Below are 18,070 nucleotides of genomic sequence, written 5' to 3'. Positions count from 1 at the left end.
TTCAACAATAACAACATAAAAACAACAAAACCAAAGTGTTTTTCTTGCTCCTTATATCCCGAGCAGTAGGAAGGTACGGTTTTCACTTGTTGTCGTTGGGGGAAAATGCACAGAGCACATCAGTTTCCCATCCAACAGCTTCCACCCTGCACTTCATGACTGTGTTGTAGTCCCTCAGGGTAATAGCACTCGTTCCGCTTCCTCCCTGGGCTTCCCGTGTCCAGTCATCCGTGGATTCCTGCTTCCTGGAGCTTTGATCTCAGGCAAATGCTGCCCTTTCAGTGGCAGGTGTGTTTTGATCACTGTTCTCCCAGTAATAACACAGGCCCATAGTCTAACCCAGTGGACTTTGGGGGCCTGTGATCTCAAGGATATTTTCAGTCTCCTGGATTTGTATGTTCCCTGTGTGTTTCTTGGACTCCTGCCTCACTTTTTAGACCTTTTCGCTGCTTGTTTGCATTTTAAGACATGGATGGGATAAGAAATTAAAGGAGATGAAATTCCAACGTGCAAGCTGCATCTGACTGTCTGAATGATCTTTCACCCCCCTTTTGTAGCCCAGACTCAGTTTTATTTGGGCTGAGGAGCTGCTAATCTAACATTTTTCTTTCTCTTCTTTCCATTTCCAGGAGGCCTGTTGGCCTGCCGCTGTGCTGCTAAACAGTATGCAGTCCTTTCGGGAGCAAAGCAGTTACCACGGAAACCAGCAGAGCTACCCGCAGGAGGTACACAGCTCATCCCGGATAGAAGAGTTCAGCCCTCGTCAGGCCCAGATGTTCCAGAATTTTGGCGGTGGAAGTGGTGGGAGCAGCAGCGGCGGCGGCAGCAGTAGCAGTAGTAGTAGTGGACGGCGAGGGGCAGCAGCTGCTGCAGCAGCTATGGCTAGTGAAACCTCTGGCCATCAAGGCTACCAGGGGTTTCGGAAAGAAGCTGGTGATTTCTACTATATGGCAGGCAACAAAGACCCCGTGGCAACAGGAACCCCACAGCCTCCTCAGCGAAGGCCTTCTGGGCCTGTGCAGAGCTATGGGCCCCCCCAGGGAAGCAGCTTTGGCAATCAGTATGGGAGTGAGGGTCATGTGGGCCAGTTCCAAGCACAGCACTCGGCCCTTGGTGGTGTGTCTCATTATCAGCAGGATTACACAGGGCCTTTCTCTCCGGGGAGTGCTCAGTACCAGCAGCAGGCTTCCAGCCAGCAGCAGCAACAGCAGCAAGTACAGCAGTTGAGACAGCAGCTTTACCAATCCCATCAGCCTCTGCCACAAGCCACTGGTCAGCCCTCCTCTGGCTCGTCCCACCTACAGCCAATGCAGCGGCCCTCAACGCTGCCTTCCTCTGCAACTGGTTACCAGTTAAGAGTGGGTCAGTTTGGCCAGCACTACCAGTCTTCTGCCTCTTCCTCCTCCTCCTCCTCCTTCCCATCACCGCAGCGTTTTAGCCAGTCTGGCCAGGGCTACGATGGCAGTTACAGTGTGAATGCCGGTGCCCAGTATGAGGGCCATAACGTGGGCTCGAACACACAGGCTTATGGAACACAATCCAATTACAGCTATCAGCCTCAGTCTATGAAAAATTTTGAGCAGGCAAAGATCCCACAAGGGAGTCAGCAGGGACAGCAACCCCAGCAGCAGCAGCAGCAGCAGCAGCAGCAGCAGCAGCCCCAGCAGCAGCACCCGCAGCATGTGATGCAGTATACTAACACTGCCACAAAGTTGCCCCTGCAGAGCCAGGTGGGGCAGTATAACCAGCCCGAAGTTCCTGTGCGGTCCCCCATGCAATTCCATCAGAACTTCAGCCCGATTTCAAACCCTTCTCCTGCTGCCTCTGTGGTTCAATCTCCAAGCTGCAGCTCCACCCCGTCGCCGCTCATGCAAAGTGGGGAGAATCTCCAATGTGGGCAAGGCAGCGTGCCCATGGGCTCCAGAAACAGAATTTTACAGTTAATGCCGCAACTCAGTCCCACCCCTTCAATGATGCCCAGTCCCAACTCCCATGCTGCAGGCTTCAAGGGATTCGGACTAGAAGGTGTGCCAGAAAAGCGACTGACAGATCCCGGGCTGAGCAGTTTGAGCGCCCTGAGTACCCAAGTGGCTAACCTTCCCAATACTGTCCAGCACATGCTGCTCTCGGATGCCCTGACACCTCAGAAGAAGACCTCCAAGAGGTCCTCCTCCTCTTCTAAGAAAGCAGACAGTTGCACCAACTCCGAAGGCTCCTCCCAGCCCGAGGAGCAACTGAAGTCTCCCATGGCCGAGTCGCTGGATGGAGGCTGCTCCAGCAGTTCTGAGGATCAAGGTGAGAGAGTAAGGCAGCTTAGCGGCCAGAGCACCAGCTCTGACACCACCTACAAGGGTGGCGCTTCAGAGAAAGCTGGCTCCTCGCCGGCACAAGGCACGCAGAACGAGCCCCCACGACTCAGTGCCAGTCCTGCAACAAGAGAAGAGGCTGTCTCACCAGGTGCTAAGGACACGCCACTGTCGTCCGAGGGCAACCCTAAAGTCAATGAGAAGACAGTTGGTGTGATCGTCTCCCGGGAGGCCATGGCAACTCGGGTAGAAAAGCCGGGGGGACAAGATAAGGGTTGTCCAGAGGACGATCCCGTGGCTGCTCAAAGGCCGCCCAGCACCAGCGGGGCCAAGGAAACGAGCCATGCCGCGCTTCCACAACCAGAGCCAGCAGGAGGGAACAAAGGAAACAAGAACAGCGATAACAACTCCAACCACAACGGAGAGGGAAATGGCCAGAGCGGGCACTCTGCAGTGGGCCCGAGTTTTACAGGCAGAAGCGAACCCAGCAAATCTCCTGGAAGCCTGCGCTACAGTTACAAAGATAGCTTTGGGTCGGCCATGCCACGGAATGTCGGTGGCTTTCCTCAGTATCCCATGGGGCAAGAGAAGGGGGATTTCACTGGCCACGGAGAACGGAAGGGCAGAAATGAGAAATTCCCTAGCCTCCTGCAAGAGGTGCTTCAGGGGTACCACCACCACCCTGACCGGAGGTATTCTCGAAGTGCCCACGAGCACCAAGGGATGGCTGGTGGCCTCGAAGGAGCCTCCAGGCCCAATGTCTTAGTTAGTCAGACCAATGAATTAGCCAGCAGGGGCCTTCTGAACAAAAGCATCGGGTCCCTGTTAGAGAGCCCGCACTGGGGCCCCTGGGAGAGGAAATCCAGCAGCTCGGCCCCCGAAATGAAGCAGATCAATTTGGCTGACTATCCAATTCCCCGCAAGTTTGAAATAGAGCCCCAGTCATCCGCACATGAGCCTGGGGGCTCTCTCTCTGAAAGAAGATCGGTGATCTGTGACATATCTCCATTAAGGCAGATTGTCAGAGACCCAGGGGCTCATGCCCTGGCACACATGGGTGCTGACACCAGAATAGGGAGGAGTGAGCGTCTCAATCCAAGCCTAAGTCAGTCCGTCATTCTTCCAGGTGGATTGGTGTCCATGGAAACCAAGCTGAAGTCCCAGAGTGGGCAGATCAAAGAGGAAGACTTCGAACAATCCAAATCCCAAGCTAATTTCAGCAGCAAGAAATCTGGAGACCACTGCCATCCTACCAGCATTAAGCATGAGTCTTATCGAGGTAACGCCAGTCCTGGAGCGGCAACCCATGACCCCATCTCAGACTATGGGCCTCCACAAGAGAGCAGGCCCACACCGATGCGGCGGGTCCCTGGCAGAGTTGGTGGCCGGGAGGGGATGAGAGGTCGGTCCCATTCTCAGTATCACGACTTCTCCGAAAAATTGAAGATGTCTCCTGGGAGGAGCAGAGGTCCAGCAGGGGACTCTCATCACATGAACCCACATATGACCTTCTCAGAGAGGGCCAACAGGAGCTCCCTGCACGCTCCTTTTTCTCCCAACTCGGAAAGCCTGGCCTCTGCTTATCACGCCAATGCTCGGGCTCATGCTTACGGAGACCCAAGCGTAGGCTTGAATTCTCAGCTCCATTACAAGAGGCAGATGTACCAACAGCAGCAAGAGGAGTATAAGGACTGGAGCAGCAGTTCTGCCCAAGGGGTCATTGCTGCCGCCCAGCACAGGCAGGAGGGGCCACGCAAGAGCCCGAGGCAGCAACAGTTTCTCGACAGAGTCCGGAGCCCTCTGAAAAATGACAAAGATGGTATGATGTATGGCCCACCAATGGGGACTTACCATGATCCCAGTGGTCAGGAAGCCGGGCGCTGCCTCTTGTCCAGTGATGGTCTGCCTAGCAAAGGCATGGAATTGAAGCACTGCTCCCAGAAGTTGCAAGAGTCTTGCTGGGATCTTTCTCGGCAGACTTCTCCAGCCAAAAGCAGTGGTCCTCCAGGAATGTCCAATCAAAAAAGGTACGGCCCGCCCCATGAGAGTGATGGGCATGGGCTCCCGGAGTCTGCACAGTCGTCTAAACCTAGTAATGTGATGCTAAGACTGCCAGGTCAAGAGGATCATTCTCCTCAAAACCCCTTAATCATGAGGAGGCGTGTCCGCTCTTTTATCTCTCCCATTCCCAGTAAAAGACAGTCGCAAGATGTGAAAAATAGTAACACTGAAGATAGAGGGCGCCTCCTTCCCTCATCAAAGGAAGGCACTGAGAAAGCATTCAATTCCTACGCCCATCTTTCTCACAGCCAGGAAATGAAGGGTATTCCGAAGAGAGACTCCTCCAGGGACCTCACCGGTCCAGATCATCGGAATTGCCCTGCTGTCACCCTCACAAGCCCTGCTAAGACCAAAATACTGCCCCCTCGGAAAGGACGGGGGTTGAAGTTGGAGGCAATTGTTCAGAAGATCACATCCCCAAACATCAGGCGCAGCGCGGCCTCGAACAGCATCGAAGCTGGGGGAGACACAGTGACTCTGGATGACATCCTGTCTCTGAAGAGTGGCCCTCCGGAAGGCACCAGTGCTGCTGTCCAGGAAGCCGAGGGGGAGAAGCGAAAAGGTGAGGCAGTGCCTGACCTAATCAGCCCAACCAGCCAGGAGCTGAGCACCGAAAAGCCTCTTCCCAGGTCCTCCGAAGAGTGGCGTGGCAGCGGGGATGACAAAGTGAAGACAGAGACGCATCCTGAAACGGTCACTGCCGGAAAGGAACTCCCCGGTGCCATGGCATCGTCAACCTCACAGAAGCCCGGCAGTAACCAAGGGCGACCAGATGGGTCCCTGGGTGGGCCAGCGCCTTTCATCTTTCCTGACTCAAAGAATGTATCTCCAGCGGGTGTCCTAGCCCCTGAGGTGAACCCCAAGGCTGAAGAGAAAGAGAGCGAGCCAGTGACAATTTCACCGAAACAGGAGGGCTTCCCCCCTAAGGGATATTTCCCATCAGGAAAGAAGAAGGGGAGACCCATTGGTAGTGTGAATAAGCAGAAGAAGCAACAGCAGCCCCCTCCTCCGCCCCCTCCGCCCCCTCAGTTACCACCAGGCTCTGCCGACGGAGAGCCAAAGCCAAAAAAGCAGAGGCAGAGGAGGGAGAGGCGGAAGCCGGGGGCCCAGCCGCGGAAGCGGAAAACCAAGCAAGCTGTTCCCATCGTTGAGCCCCAAGAGCCTGAGATCAAGCTGAAGTACGCCACCCAGCCACTGGATAAAACCGATGCCAAGAACAAGTCTTTTTTCCCTTATATCCACGTAGTAAACAAGTGTGAACTCGGAGCCGTGTGTACAATCATTAATGCTGAAGAAGAAGAACAGACCAAATTGGTGAGGGGCCGGAAGGGTCAGAGGTCGCTGACCCCTCCACCCAGCAGCACCGAAAGCAAGGCTCTCCCGACCTCGTCCTTTATGCTGCAGGGGCCTGTGGTGACAGAGTCTTCTGTTATGGGGCACCTGGTATGCTGTCTGTGTGGCAAATGGGCCAGTTACCGGAACATGGGCGACCTCTTTGGACCCTTTTATCCCCAAGATTATGCAGCCACTCTCCCGAAGAACCCACCTCCCAAGCGAGCCACAGAAATGCAGAGCAAAGTGAAGGTGCGGCACAAAAGTGTTTCCAACGGCTCCAAGACGGACACTGAGGAGGAGGAAGAGCAGCAGCAGCAGAAGGAGCAGAGGAGCCTGGCTGCCCACCCCAGGTTCAAGCGGCGGCACCGCTCGGAAGACTGTGGCGGAGGCCCTCGGTCACTGTCCAGGGCCCTCCCTGGTAAGAAAGCACCCACTGAGGGCAGCGGCGGCGAAAAGACTGCTTTGGACTCAAAACCCGGTGTGCCCACCGCTTCAGAAGGTGGCCCTGAGCTGGAGTTACAAATCCCTGAACTACCTCTTGACAGCAATGAATTTTGGGTCCACGAGGGGTGTATTCTCTGGGCCAATGGAATCTACCTGGTCTGCGGCAGGCTCTACGGCCTGCAGGAAGCGCTGGAAATAGCCAGAGAGATGGTGAGTACCTTACCATTTGCTCTCATAATACCTGAGTTGCTTTGTTCTGGTTCCATTTCTTTCCATCTGTACGTGTTTCAGTTTTATTTTTAGTCATACTTGATGTTGTTGGTAGGTGCCGTTAAGTGAGTTCAAACCCATGGTGACCCTTTGCACAAGAGAAAGAAACACTGCCCGGTCCTGCGCCATCCTCACAATTGTCCTCATGCTTGAGCCCATTGCTGCAACCACAGTGTCAGTCTATCTCGTTGAGGGCCTTCCTCTTCTTAGTGCCCTCTGTGTTACCAAACATGATCTCCTACTCCCAGGACTGGTCTCTCCTGACACCATGTCCAAAGCACATAAGCAAAATAGCACCATCTTTGCCTCTAAGGAGCGCTCTGGCAGTACTTGTTCCAAGACAGATCGGTTTGTCCGTCTAGCAGTCCATGATACGTTCAATATTCTTCTCCAGCACCACAATTCAAATTTGATTCTCCTTCAGTCCCCTTTGTTCAGGGTCCAACTTTTACATGCATATGAGCCATGTGAAATGCCATGGCTTGGTAACCTCCTTGCTTGTCAATACTCGTAAGATCTCTTGTGCAACAGATTTACCTAATGCAACACATCTTTGGACACATCGCATGTGATTGCTCCTCCAAGTTGAGAGCTTCTAGTCCCAGAACTGAATTGAAAATCAAGTGGATGACCTAGAAGAGTTCGTTAGCGTTTACTTTTTGTCAGTACAGCATGTTCATAGGGGACAGAACTGTGCTAGTGCTATGTGGTTATTGTTAGGGGCCATGGAGTCCATTTCCACGCGTAGTGACCCCTTAGGACAGTAGAATGATCTTGACCAAAGCAAATCACTGCCAGGACTTCACACAGGGCTACGGGGTGGGTTTAAACTGCCCACCTTTGGGTTATTGCTGAACATGCAACCATTTGTGCCATCATGGTTTCTGCCAGTGTTGTAAATCTGTTACTTATTTATTTTCATTTTTAAATATCCACTGACTGTAGTATAGCATTTATCCTTTCTTACCATGCAAAACACACATTCAGCCTCACAAATAATCCTGTGTTCAATTTAGTAAAATTAGACTTATTTTTCCATTCTTGTAAAATTGTTTCATGTTCTCACTTTCTTTTTATTTTCTTGAACCACATCTTTCTAATTCAGACTTTCCAATCCGGGTATTTTGTGCCTTGGAGTGGTTGCCCTAGGGCAGTGGTTCTCAAGCTTCCTAATGCCTCAACCCTTTAATACAGTTCCTCATGTTGTGGTGACCCCCCCCCCCAATACATAAAATTATTTTCCTTGCTACTTCATAACTGTCATTTTGCTACTATTATGAATTGGGGGACCCCAAAAGGGGTCTTGACCCCACAGGTTGAGAACCGCTGCCCTAGGGCATAACTTCATCATAGTTCAATTCCCTTCTCTTTTGATCATCCCTCACATAATAGAATACATCGTCCTCTACTGGTTTCCTTAAAAAAAGCGTCGGTAGATGGTCTATTCATTGAGATATAATTTATTTATCTAAGCACGACTTTGTCCCGCTCTCATTTTTTATTGTGGGGTGGCTGGGGTTTAGCATGCTAGTTTTGAAATAACTCTCCCTCCATATCTTAAAGTCCTTGCTCTGGACTTGTCTTGCAGCTCCAGGTTTAGTTGAGCAGACCAGAGCCATTCTGATTTTTCAGTCTTTTGTATATGATCTGTTTTAACTTCTGGAAGTTTGAAGATAATCTCTGGAGTCCAGAAATGTCACAGGGCTAGTCCTTGAAGGAGGGTCCCTCTTCATTCATTGTGCTGGGCTCACCCTGTGGAGAGATCTTTCTGCCTGAAAACACATAAGCTTTCAATTCAGGAAATTTGTCACGTATTGTTTCGTGGGTCATTTCCTCTTCTCTGCCTTCTCTCTGGAATTTCTGTTAGGATTTATTCCTCCTGACTTGATCTCTCTTGGCTTTTTCTTTCATTTTTATTTCATTTCTGACTCCTGCTTTCTTCAACATGACCATCCTCCCTTTAATTTACTTCTTTGTCTTCAAAATTTTTTCTTCAAATATTACCTATTTTTTTAAAAAAGTTAAAATAAAAAAGTTATGGCTGCAATTGTTTCTCTTACTATTAGAGCACATTAAATGTGTTACATTTAAAAGGATTAAATCTTTCTTTTAATCCTTCTGTCTCTTCCTGTTTTCTTTGTCTTGCCAGAGGTTCCTGAAATGCAGGTTACTCTCAGTTGTTCATATGTGTATGTCAGAGAGAGATGCTAAAGTAAGCCCTGGCTTACAGTCTTGGTGACCCTCTGTGTAGAGAGTGATAAGGCATCCAGTCACCATCTGTAGGTCTTGTCTCTGAGTTCAATTTTTTCTAGAGGAAAATGTAGACATCTCCTGACTAGGGAATATAAGCTTGGTTGCCAGTTATCCTAGAAGCCAATAAGGGAAGGAGATGGTGGAGTTGTAGGTGTAGGAACAGGGTTTTATCACCCAGGGGCCGGACTTGGATTTGCTCACCTGTTTTCCATATAACCCTACGCCCTTCCAGGGGGACATCCACTGATTGAATTGGTTTGAGTTGAGTAAGGGTCTAACTCTAGCTGTAAGCGTTGAGCTGATGCTCTGGTATCCAGCCCATCACTTCCTGCTTTGTGGGCAATCTGTGCCTTCTGGCCTCTGTGGCACCAAGTGGTCAGCTTTAAGCCATCCTCTCCTGCAAGCAATTACGTCTTGATTTCCTATCCATCTGTTGAATTGCTTCCCGTCACCTGTTCAATTTCCAACTTCTAGAATTTGGACACCTCGTGTCCTCTCTCAATTCATCATGGCCTGTAGAATCTATCTTCCAGTCCTTGATTTTTGTGGGACAGGAAAGATATATATGTAAACGGACGTTAAGCCTACCATATTTAATCTCATGATAGATTTTGTATTCATATGTACTGAAAAATTCTGAAAATGCCTTACAATCATAGACAAAATAATAAGGATTCAGTCAGGCAAGGGCCTTGCAGTCCTGGTCACATTACACTACCCCTACCAAAGCTCTGTATTTGATCGTTGTGTTAGCCCCAGAATTTCTAACATTCTGACTCCATCTCACAAGGAACTTATTCCCTCGTAAAGCCCTCACCCTCTCTCTCTCACACACACATCCCATCACCTCCATCTTTTTTCTTCCACTTTTCCTCCCTCCAAGAAACCCTGGCACAATGGGTTAAGGGTTGAGCTGTTAACTGAAAAGCCTTTCTGTAGCAGGAGATGAGGCTGACTGTTCCCCTAACAACTGGGCAGCCTCAGAAACCCTAGGAAGCCATTCTACACTGTCACCGTGGAATTGGTTGTTGAGCTTGGTGGTTGAGGGGGTGTTTTTGGATTTTTTTCTCCATCATCACTACCTCCAAGTTTGAAACAGAAAATGTACTTCAAGTTCAGACTTAGTGGTGTTTTAAAATGCAAAGATCCTAACAAGACATGACATTTAAGATGCTAGAGGACAGCATTCTTTAAATACAACAAATCTGAGCACAGTGTTGCACCATTATCAAAGGGGCCCTGAGGGGACAGTGGTTAAGTGCTCAGCTGCAAACCAACAGGATTGGAGGTTGAACTGCACCAGCTGCTCTTTGGGATGAAGATGAGGCCACCTGCTTCCAAGAAGCTGACCGCCTGGGAAACCCTCGGGCAGTTCAATTCTATACTAGAGTTGATGTGAATCAGGATCAACTCACAACAGAGGGCTCTTTGGGATTTGGGGTCCATTATCATCTTGGCCATGTTTGTCAGCTTTCCTCCGTACGTTGCAGTATTTAGTAGGTTTGTTTATTTGTTGCTTTTTTGAGGTGTGTGTGTGTGACACCATCTGCCAATGTTTTCTTCGTTTTAACAAACTATTAATATTTCTCAGTGCAGTCCGATGTTCAACTTTTGTGTATTCTATAACAGCATTGGGAGCCTATAGCCAGCTGTCCCTAGAGTCTGTGTCTCTACCAGGTCTAGGTGCGGGAAGATGAAAGGGGCAGGATAATACTGTCACCACCCCACATCCCAGTCAATCCCAACCCAGAAGGCTGGTAAGCAGCAGGCCTGGCCTTCCCTTTTAAATGCCTAATCAGGAATCTGTCTTCAGAAAGCACTGGTTTCGTCTACTACTTGTCAGTTTGATCCCCAAATAAAATCTGGAATGTTATACTCAGAATAAATATGCTGGATATTATAAATCAATTTCTTTCTTTTTTTTTTAAACAATCATTTTATTGGGGGCTCTTACAGCTTTTATATAACAGCCCATACATCAGTTGTATCAAGCATATTTGTACATATGTTGCCATCACTATTTTTTTTTCCATCGTTTTATTAGGGGCTCATACGACTCTTATCACAATCTATGCATACATCAATTGCATAAAACACATTTGTACATTCATTGCCCTCAATTTCTTTCTTAAACCCATCCCTACACTACCAGTTTTCAGTGGCTGAATGGTTAAGATAGCAAGATGTGCTTTAAATAAGGAACACTTAAAAGTATCTTTTAAAAATATATCTGCGTTGCAATCTTACATGTTTCAGTTGTGCTTCGAATTCCCTATTGGCTCAAGGATAAGAAGTTGGAATGCTTTCTTGTAAGGCCACCATCCAGGTACTTTTGACTCCAAACTGCTGCTTCTCGACAGTTGCTGTGATTGGGTTCTATTCCATAGATTCCAACTGCTGCCTAGGATCCTCTGGGCTGTCATCTCGGGAGTAGCTGGCCCCCAGGCTTTCTCCCACAGAGCTGCCAGCCCATCAACGAGCCGTCTCCCTTCCCTAGTGCTGCTGTAACAGAAATACCACAAGAGGGTGGCTGTAACAAACAAAGACGTTTTTCTCTCACAGTTTAGGAGACCAGAAGACCAAATTTAGAGTACCAGCTCCTGGGGGATGCCCTTGGTGAACTTCATGTGGCTTGCTTTGCCCGTTTCATCTCTTACCTCGTAGAAGAGCTTAAAATAAGGCATACCCCAAGCAGTTGCTGTTTCATTAACCTAACAAAGTGCCCATTCCCAAATGGGGTTGTAACCATAGGTATGAACCCAAACCAAACCCACTGCCATGAGTTGATCCTGATTTATAAGGACCCCATTAAACAAACCAAACTCCTGCCATCAAGTCAATGCCAACTCATAGCGGCCCTACATGGCACAGTAGAAACTGCCCCTGTGAGTTTCCTGACTGTAACTTCTTACAGAAGTAGAAAGCCCTGTCTTTTTTCCACGGAGAGGTTGGTGGTTTCAAACTCCCTGACCTTCCAGACAGCAGCCCAACACATAACCACTTTGTCCCCAGAGCTCCTCAAGGACCCCAAAGGTCTTGCAAAGCTGTCTGTCATTCTCAAAGAAACAGACTGCCACACCTCTCTCCCAAGGAGCTGGTGGGTTCAAATGGTTGGCCTTTTGGTTTGCTGCAAAAGAGCAGACTTGGTCCTCCAGCGGGGCTCCCTGCAACACATAATGGGTTGGGGTGGCAGGGGCACTATTCAGTCCATACCAACAGCTGAGTGCTTTCTGCTGTGCCAGCAGGCCTCTTCTCTACTAAAGGCTCTTAAATTATGCATTCGGGACTCTGCCATGACTCCCTCAAGGGGGCTGCAGATTCTCCCATCTCCTTTGATAACAGGTTCAAGCACTGACAGCAAGCAGTCTCTAGTAATCTCAGGATGCAGCTCTAAGCCAACTTCCTTATGTTGTAGCCATTGCTCCAGCACCCTTTTACACTTCTTTTCTCTTCCTTGAAAACAATTCAACTTTTTTCACATCCCTGTTTAGGAATAGAATACCTGCTTTATTGATTTTTAGAAACACCCGGACTTCTGTTTTATCCTCACAAGCCACCCAGTGAGATGAGAAGAGAGAAGATAGCACCCTAGTACCATCAGAATAAAGACTTGTTGGCTTCAAGTGACACACACCCTCTCAGTTAGTATAGCTTAGTGATTTATTGATTTTTAAAATAGTTTTTAAATCTATACATCTTGTTGGCTCCTTGCGCTAATGTTCCACTGTGACAAGGCCCTTTTCTGTTTTGTTTGCTTAGATTTTATTCTTATATTTTTAATGTAAAGGACAGATTAAAATTATACTAACTTCATTTCTTTAATTTGATAGATAATGTTTTTATTTGTCCAGGTCCCTTTTCCAATTGCAGCTTCTTAGGTTTTAGCAGATGTATTTACTTTTGGTGAGCTTTATGAGCGTCCGATGAGGCTGCCTGCTCCCTTAAAGATTTGCAGTCTTGGAAATTCCACGGAACTGCTGTGATTGACTCCCTGGAAATGGGCAAGAAAAGGCCACAACATTTTTTAAAAACAAATCTACTGCCATTGAGTTGATTTCAGCTCTCTGGAGCCCTATAGGACAGAGACGAACGTTTTGTGTTTTCTGTTTCCGTTCCCCCTTCTTTCTTGACCCTCTAGAACTTTGCCCTTGGTAATGCTGCCCTTGTGTTCTCAAGTGGTTGGTTATTCTAAGGTATGTCTATCTCCCTAGTATTATCAATTACCCTTCTACACCTGTCTGTTGTTGAACTGGAAATTGCATCATGGGGGTGAGTTCATTTCCAGATCTGACTAAGGGCCACAATCTCAGTGGACTCACTTGCCTCTTTCTGATTACTAAGCCTGATTGCCTATGATTCTGAATTTACTTCCGTATTTTTCTCCCACACTATCCAGGACCTTGTAACATGATCCCTTTCAGAGTAATTGGTAGTGGTAAGCTGATGTTCGTGTGGCCCATTCGTAGCCTGGACTAATTGGCTTCATGTCTTTGATATTCTTCATGCCTCTTTAATTGGGATGAGGATTAGATGCTATTTTATTACCTGACAAATGGAGGGACTCTTAATTCTCCACAGTCCCTTTCTTGATTTTGTGTGTGCCTGTATCGAGGGGATGCTGGAGAACATTCGCCTGATTGTAAAGTAAAACTTGGAAGGAGGAGATTATTCTTTGAAAATGCTAATGAACTGACGATAAGCAAGAATATTAACAAGAGACCGTATATTAGGCCAAATAATTTGTGTCTGAGATGTTAGTTATTGTTAATGTAGCTAACATAATCGGATGCCACGTAAAAGCAGGATTTATTTCCAGTCCAGCAAGGTTCTGAGTGCCTGCTTGAAAGCCAGTAAGTTTCTTTGAGGTTACTTTGTGGAGAATAAACCTCAGCACAAGCTCCCATAGCCGTGTTATGGCTGTGTTGTGGGCCCTGCACTGGTGCCAAGAGGTCTCGGTGCTCTACACAGCTCTTGCATAGGCTTTGCATTTTCCAGGAGATGCAGCCCTTTATCCAACACTGTTTTATAAATAGTAGAGCCCCGGGGGGTATACTCATTGGATGGCTAACCTGAAGCCAAGCAGTTCAAACCCTGCAGCCGATCCACACAGGAGAAAGACCAGGCTTTTCTCCTCCTAAGATTTATATTCTGGGAAGCCCTAGGGACCAGTTCCTCTCTGCCCTGTGGGGTCACTAAGGGGGAATCAACATGATGGCTGTGGCCGTGGCCTTTCCATTGAAAAGGCAATCTAAGGCCAGTTTGCAGTCCCTGAACCAACCCCAGTCCCTGAATCAACCCCCGCCCCGCCTTGAGTGCAATAAGTTTCCTCTCACCCCGTCATGTCCTGGAAGGAAATTTGATTTGGGAAACTCAGGTCTGCCTCCGCAGCTTATATGGTACCGTGCTGGCTAGAACAGCTGGGGAGTGGGGAGCCTGATGCTACTGCCACTTGCTGGCCACATCACTTGCTTAGTTCTCATTTACAAAAGGTGGAGACCTGACAGTAGCACCTACCATACAGAGTGTTTGATGTATTGTCTACCTTGGGCATGGTGGTAAGTGGCTCACGGTAGTGGGCAGAGAGCGTGTCCACATTCCTCCTCCCCTACCACGTTTGTGACTCTTCCCAGGAATGTCCCAAACTTCAGACTTAACATATGCCCTGCATATGAAGCGAACATTTTCTTCCTCAGGGTTACTCTTGTGGAAAACTCCCATTTTTGTTATTCTTGGGGGAGTATCAAACTGTGTGGTACTTAAGGTACACTATTAATTACCGCCTTACAAAATATCACTAGGAGCCCTGGTGGTGTGGTGGTTACACTTTGGGCGGCTCACTGCAAGATCAGAAGTTCAGAACTACCAGCCACTATGCAGAAAAAAGATCCCTTAAGGAGTAAAACTCACAGGGGCATTCCTACCCTGTCCTATAGGCTCATGATGAGTCACAATCGACTCAGTGGCCGTGAGTTTCATTTCTTAATTACAGTCTTAGAAAATACCACTAGCCCACATAGGGACTCTTAAAGAAATAAATTCTTCAAAGAGGAAGAAGTAAATAGTGAAGAAATAAAATATGCCCTGTCCATTTAAGTAAAATCATTAATATTAATGAATCTGCAATAGTGCATGTTGTTGTTGGATGATATCAAGTTAGATCCAACTCATAGTGACCCTATATACAGCAGAATGAAACACTTTGTGGTGCTGCACCATCCTCACAATTGTTACTGTGCCTGTAACCATTGATTCAGCTACTCATCCAGAACCTTCCTCTTTCTGACCTCCTGTCCACTTTACCAGACATAAGGTCCTTCCTGACAGTATGTCCAAAGTATGTAAGATGAAGTCTTGCTATCCTTGCCTCTAAGGATCACTCTGACCTTACTTCTTCCAGTACAGACGAGTATGTTCTTTTAGCAGTCCATAGTACTGTAGTATTAAATTTTTAAAATTGGCGCTGATGGAGGGAGGTGGGGGGTCAGCCCCCACCGCTAATACTCCTATTACTACTACTCGGATTCAGTAATACTACTTCTGGGTTCAGTAATGCACAATCGTATGGTTGAGATATATGAGTATTATATTAGAGTCATCGGAGCATGAGAGATATTACAATAATACAGTCAGACACGTTACAAGGCAACATTGCTCACCTCTAGTACTTTCAATATTCTTCTCCAGAACCACAATTCAAATGCTTTGATTCTTCTACTATCTTCTTTATTCAGTGTCCAACTTTCACATGCATGTGACACAATTGGAGAATACTGTGGCTTGGGTCAGGTGCAAAGTGTACCATCCTTGCTCTTAAGTACTCTAAAGAGATCTTGTGCAGCAGATTGGCCTAATGCAATATATCTTTTCTTGACTGATGCTTCCATGAGCATTGATTGTGGATCCAAGTAAGACAAAATACTTGACAACTTCAACCTTTTACCCATTTATCATTTATTGGGCCAGTTGTGAAGATTGTTTTTTCTTTTAAAAATCATTTTATTGGGGGCTCATACAACCCTTATCACAATCCATACATATACATACATTGTGTCAAGCACATTTGTACATTTGTTGCCATCATCATTCTCAAAACATTTCCTTTCTACTTGAGCCCTTGGTATCAGCTCATTTTTCCCCTTCCCTTATGAACCCTTGATAATTTATAAGTTATTATTATTTTGTCATGTCTTACACTGTCCGACATCTCCCTTCACCCACTTTTCTGTTGTCCGTCCCCCAGGGAGGAGGGTATATGTAGATCCTTGTGATCGGTTCCCCCTTTCTAGCCCACCTTCCCCTTCCCCTCCTGGTATCGCTACTCTCATTATTGGTCCTGAGGAGTTTATCTGTCTGGGATTCCCTGTGTTTCCAGTTCCTATCTGTACCAATGTACATCCCCTGGTCTAGCCGGATTTGTAAGGTAGAATTGGGATCATGATAGTGGCGGGCGGGGCGTGGGTGAAGAGAGCATTAAAGAACTAGAGGAATGTTGTATGTTTCATCGGTATACTGTACCCTGACTGGCTCGTCTCCTCCCCGTGACCTTTCTGTAAGGGGATGTCCAGTTGTCTGCAAATGGGCTTTGTGTCTCTACTCCGAACTCCCCTCATTCCAGTTGTGAAGATTTTAGTCTTCCTTACATTTGCATACTGAAGGTTACCATCCTTGATCTTCATAAACAAGTGCTTCAATTTTTCCTCACTTTGAGCAAGCAAGGTGTGTATCTGCATACCACAGGTTGTTAATAAACCTTCCTTCCATCATGATGCCACATTCTTCTTCATATAATCCAGTTTATCATACCAGAGGCCAAGTAAAAATGTCTACTCAGTAATAAAGTTATGTTTTAAATAAACCTTTTTGGCAGGCATGAGGGAGCCCTGTGTGTGTGTGTGTGTGTGTGTGTGTGTGTGTGTGTGTGTCTGTCTGTCTGTCTGTGTCTTTACCCAAGAATGACTCGGCAGAAGCCCCTCCTTGAAAATACATGCATTGCAGCAGGCTCTTGTCCTTTTCTAGGGAATTGGCCCATCTTTTATGGGTAGCACAAAGCCACCACAGGCTCCCAAGCATGGAAATCGTATGATGAAATGTGTGATTTATGAATTCAGGGCAGATGTGAGGACCTGGGGAACAATGTTAGAAACTGATGAGGTGCAACAGAAAAGGAAATTGAGACAAAGCTAAGGATTCTAGCTCAGCCAGGGAGTCAGTGGACACAGTGGTCGAAAGACCACCAGAAGGCGATTGAGGAAAAGAAGACTACATTCTGTGTTGCATTGGTATGTAATAGACAGAAGGGACTTTTGGATGGTTGATCAGTCCACACTTTAGGTATTTTTAATAAGGACTGGCTTTGCTTTGAAGGAGCCCTGGTGTTAAAGTGATATACTCACTGAGCCGTTAACCGCAAGGTCAGCAGTTAGAAACCACTAGCCACTCCATGAGAGAAAGATGAGACTTTCTACTCCTCTAAGAGTTACAGCCTCAGCAACCCTGTCATAGACGGTTGTTATGAGTCAGAATCAACTCACTGGCAGTGAATTTGAAGGGTATTTTTGGCTTTGGTTTACAAGTAGATTTAAAACCTAAAACAACTTTCAATTTATGTTGTGCTAATTAAAATAATAATAATAATAATTCCACAGAGAGGACATCTCTACCTCCCACCGGGGAAGGTGTGTGGAGATATCACAGAAATAAAGCTATTATGGTTATGGCTTCAAATAAGATGAGAGGGGAGGCAGAAGTGACAAATAACTGTGTGTATCTTTGTCGTCTGGTGCCCTACCTCCCCAAGCTATTGACAGTATTGACAACACCTTGAAATGCCAAAATTGTGGTCATTACAGGAGAACAGCAGAGATGAAACGTAGATTGGGTGCCTGAAGAAAGTCGCCTCTGGCCCTAGATTCCTCCGGTTGAGCTGAGGCTCCACCCAGAGCATGCCCCCTCACTGTGGCCAGTGGGCTGTGACGCTATTTTCTCAGGCCCGTGACGGCACCACTCCCACTCTTTTCTTTCTTTCCTGTCTTTATAATGACTTTTTGCTTTCTTTGTGAATGATGGTCTTGATGTCCTCCCACAGCTAATCAAGTCTTGAGTTGCAATATTAAAAGATTCTATGGGCAAAATATCGAATGATGAAGGAAACATCAAAGGAAGATGGAAAGAATACACAGAGTCACTTGTACCAAAAAGAATCAGCGAACATTCCACCCTTGCAAGAGGCAGCACTCGAGCAAGAACCAGTGGTGTTAAAGAAAGAAGTTTAAGCTGCACTGGAAGGAAGCATTAGCCAAAAACAAGCTGATGAAGCTTACCATATTTTGGACATGTCAGGAGAGGCCAGTCCCTGGATTAGAGGGGCAGTAAGGGAGAGGAAGGCCCTCAAGGAGATGGAT

The 18,070-nt window shown here is 47.2% G+C and overlaps 1 protein-coding gene across 3 annotated transcripts in view; it reads left to right on the top strand.

The window, feature by feature from the left end:
- Positions 1 to 645: 645 nt before the first annotated feature.
- The window catches only part of TCF20 (transcription factor 20), a 56,576-nt gene continuing 39,151 nt past the window's right edge, over positions 646 to 18,070 (top strand). For 2 of the 3 annotated variants that reach the window (XM_045289673.1, XM_004700295.2), the window contains exon 1: positions 646 to 6,356. In XM_045289673.1, coding sequence (XP_045145608.1) covers positions 666 to 6,356 — 5,691 coding nt within the window. In that variant the 5' untranslated portion in view covers positions 646 to 665. The remainder of the gene's footprint in view (positions 6,357 to 18,070) is intronic. The other variant, XM_045289675.1, reaches the window with a different exon arrangement.

The sequence above is a fragment of the Echinops telfairi genome, unplaced genomic scaffold, assembly GCF_000313985.2.
Source record: "Echinops telfairi isolate 266 unplaced genomic scaffold, ASM31398v2 ScPeMD7_2;HRSCAF=8, whole genome shotgun sequence".
Taxonomy (NCBI): domain Eukaryota; kingdom Metazoa; phylum Chordata; class Mammalia; order Afrosoricida; family Tenrecidae; genus Echinops; species Echinops telfairi.
The sequence above is the reverse complement of the archived record's forward strand: the minus strand, read 5'-3'. Positions and strand labels throughout refer to the sequence as shown.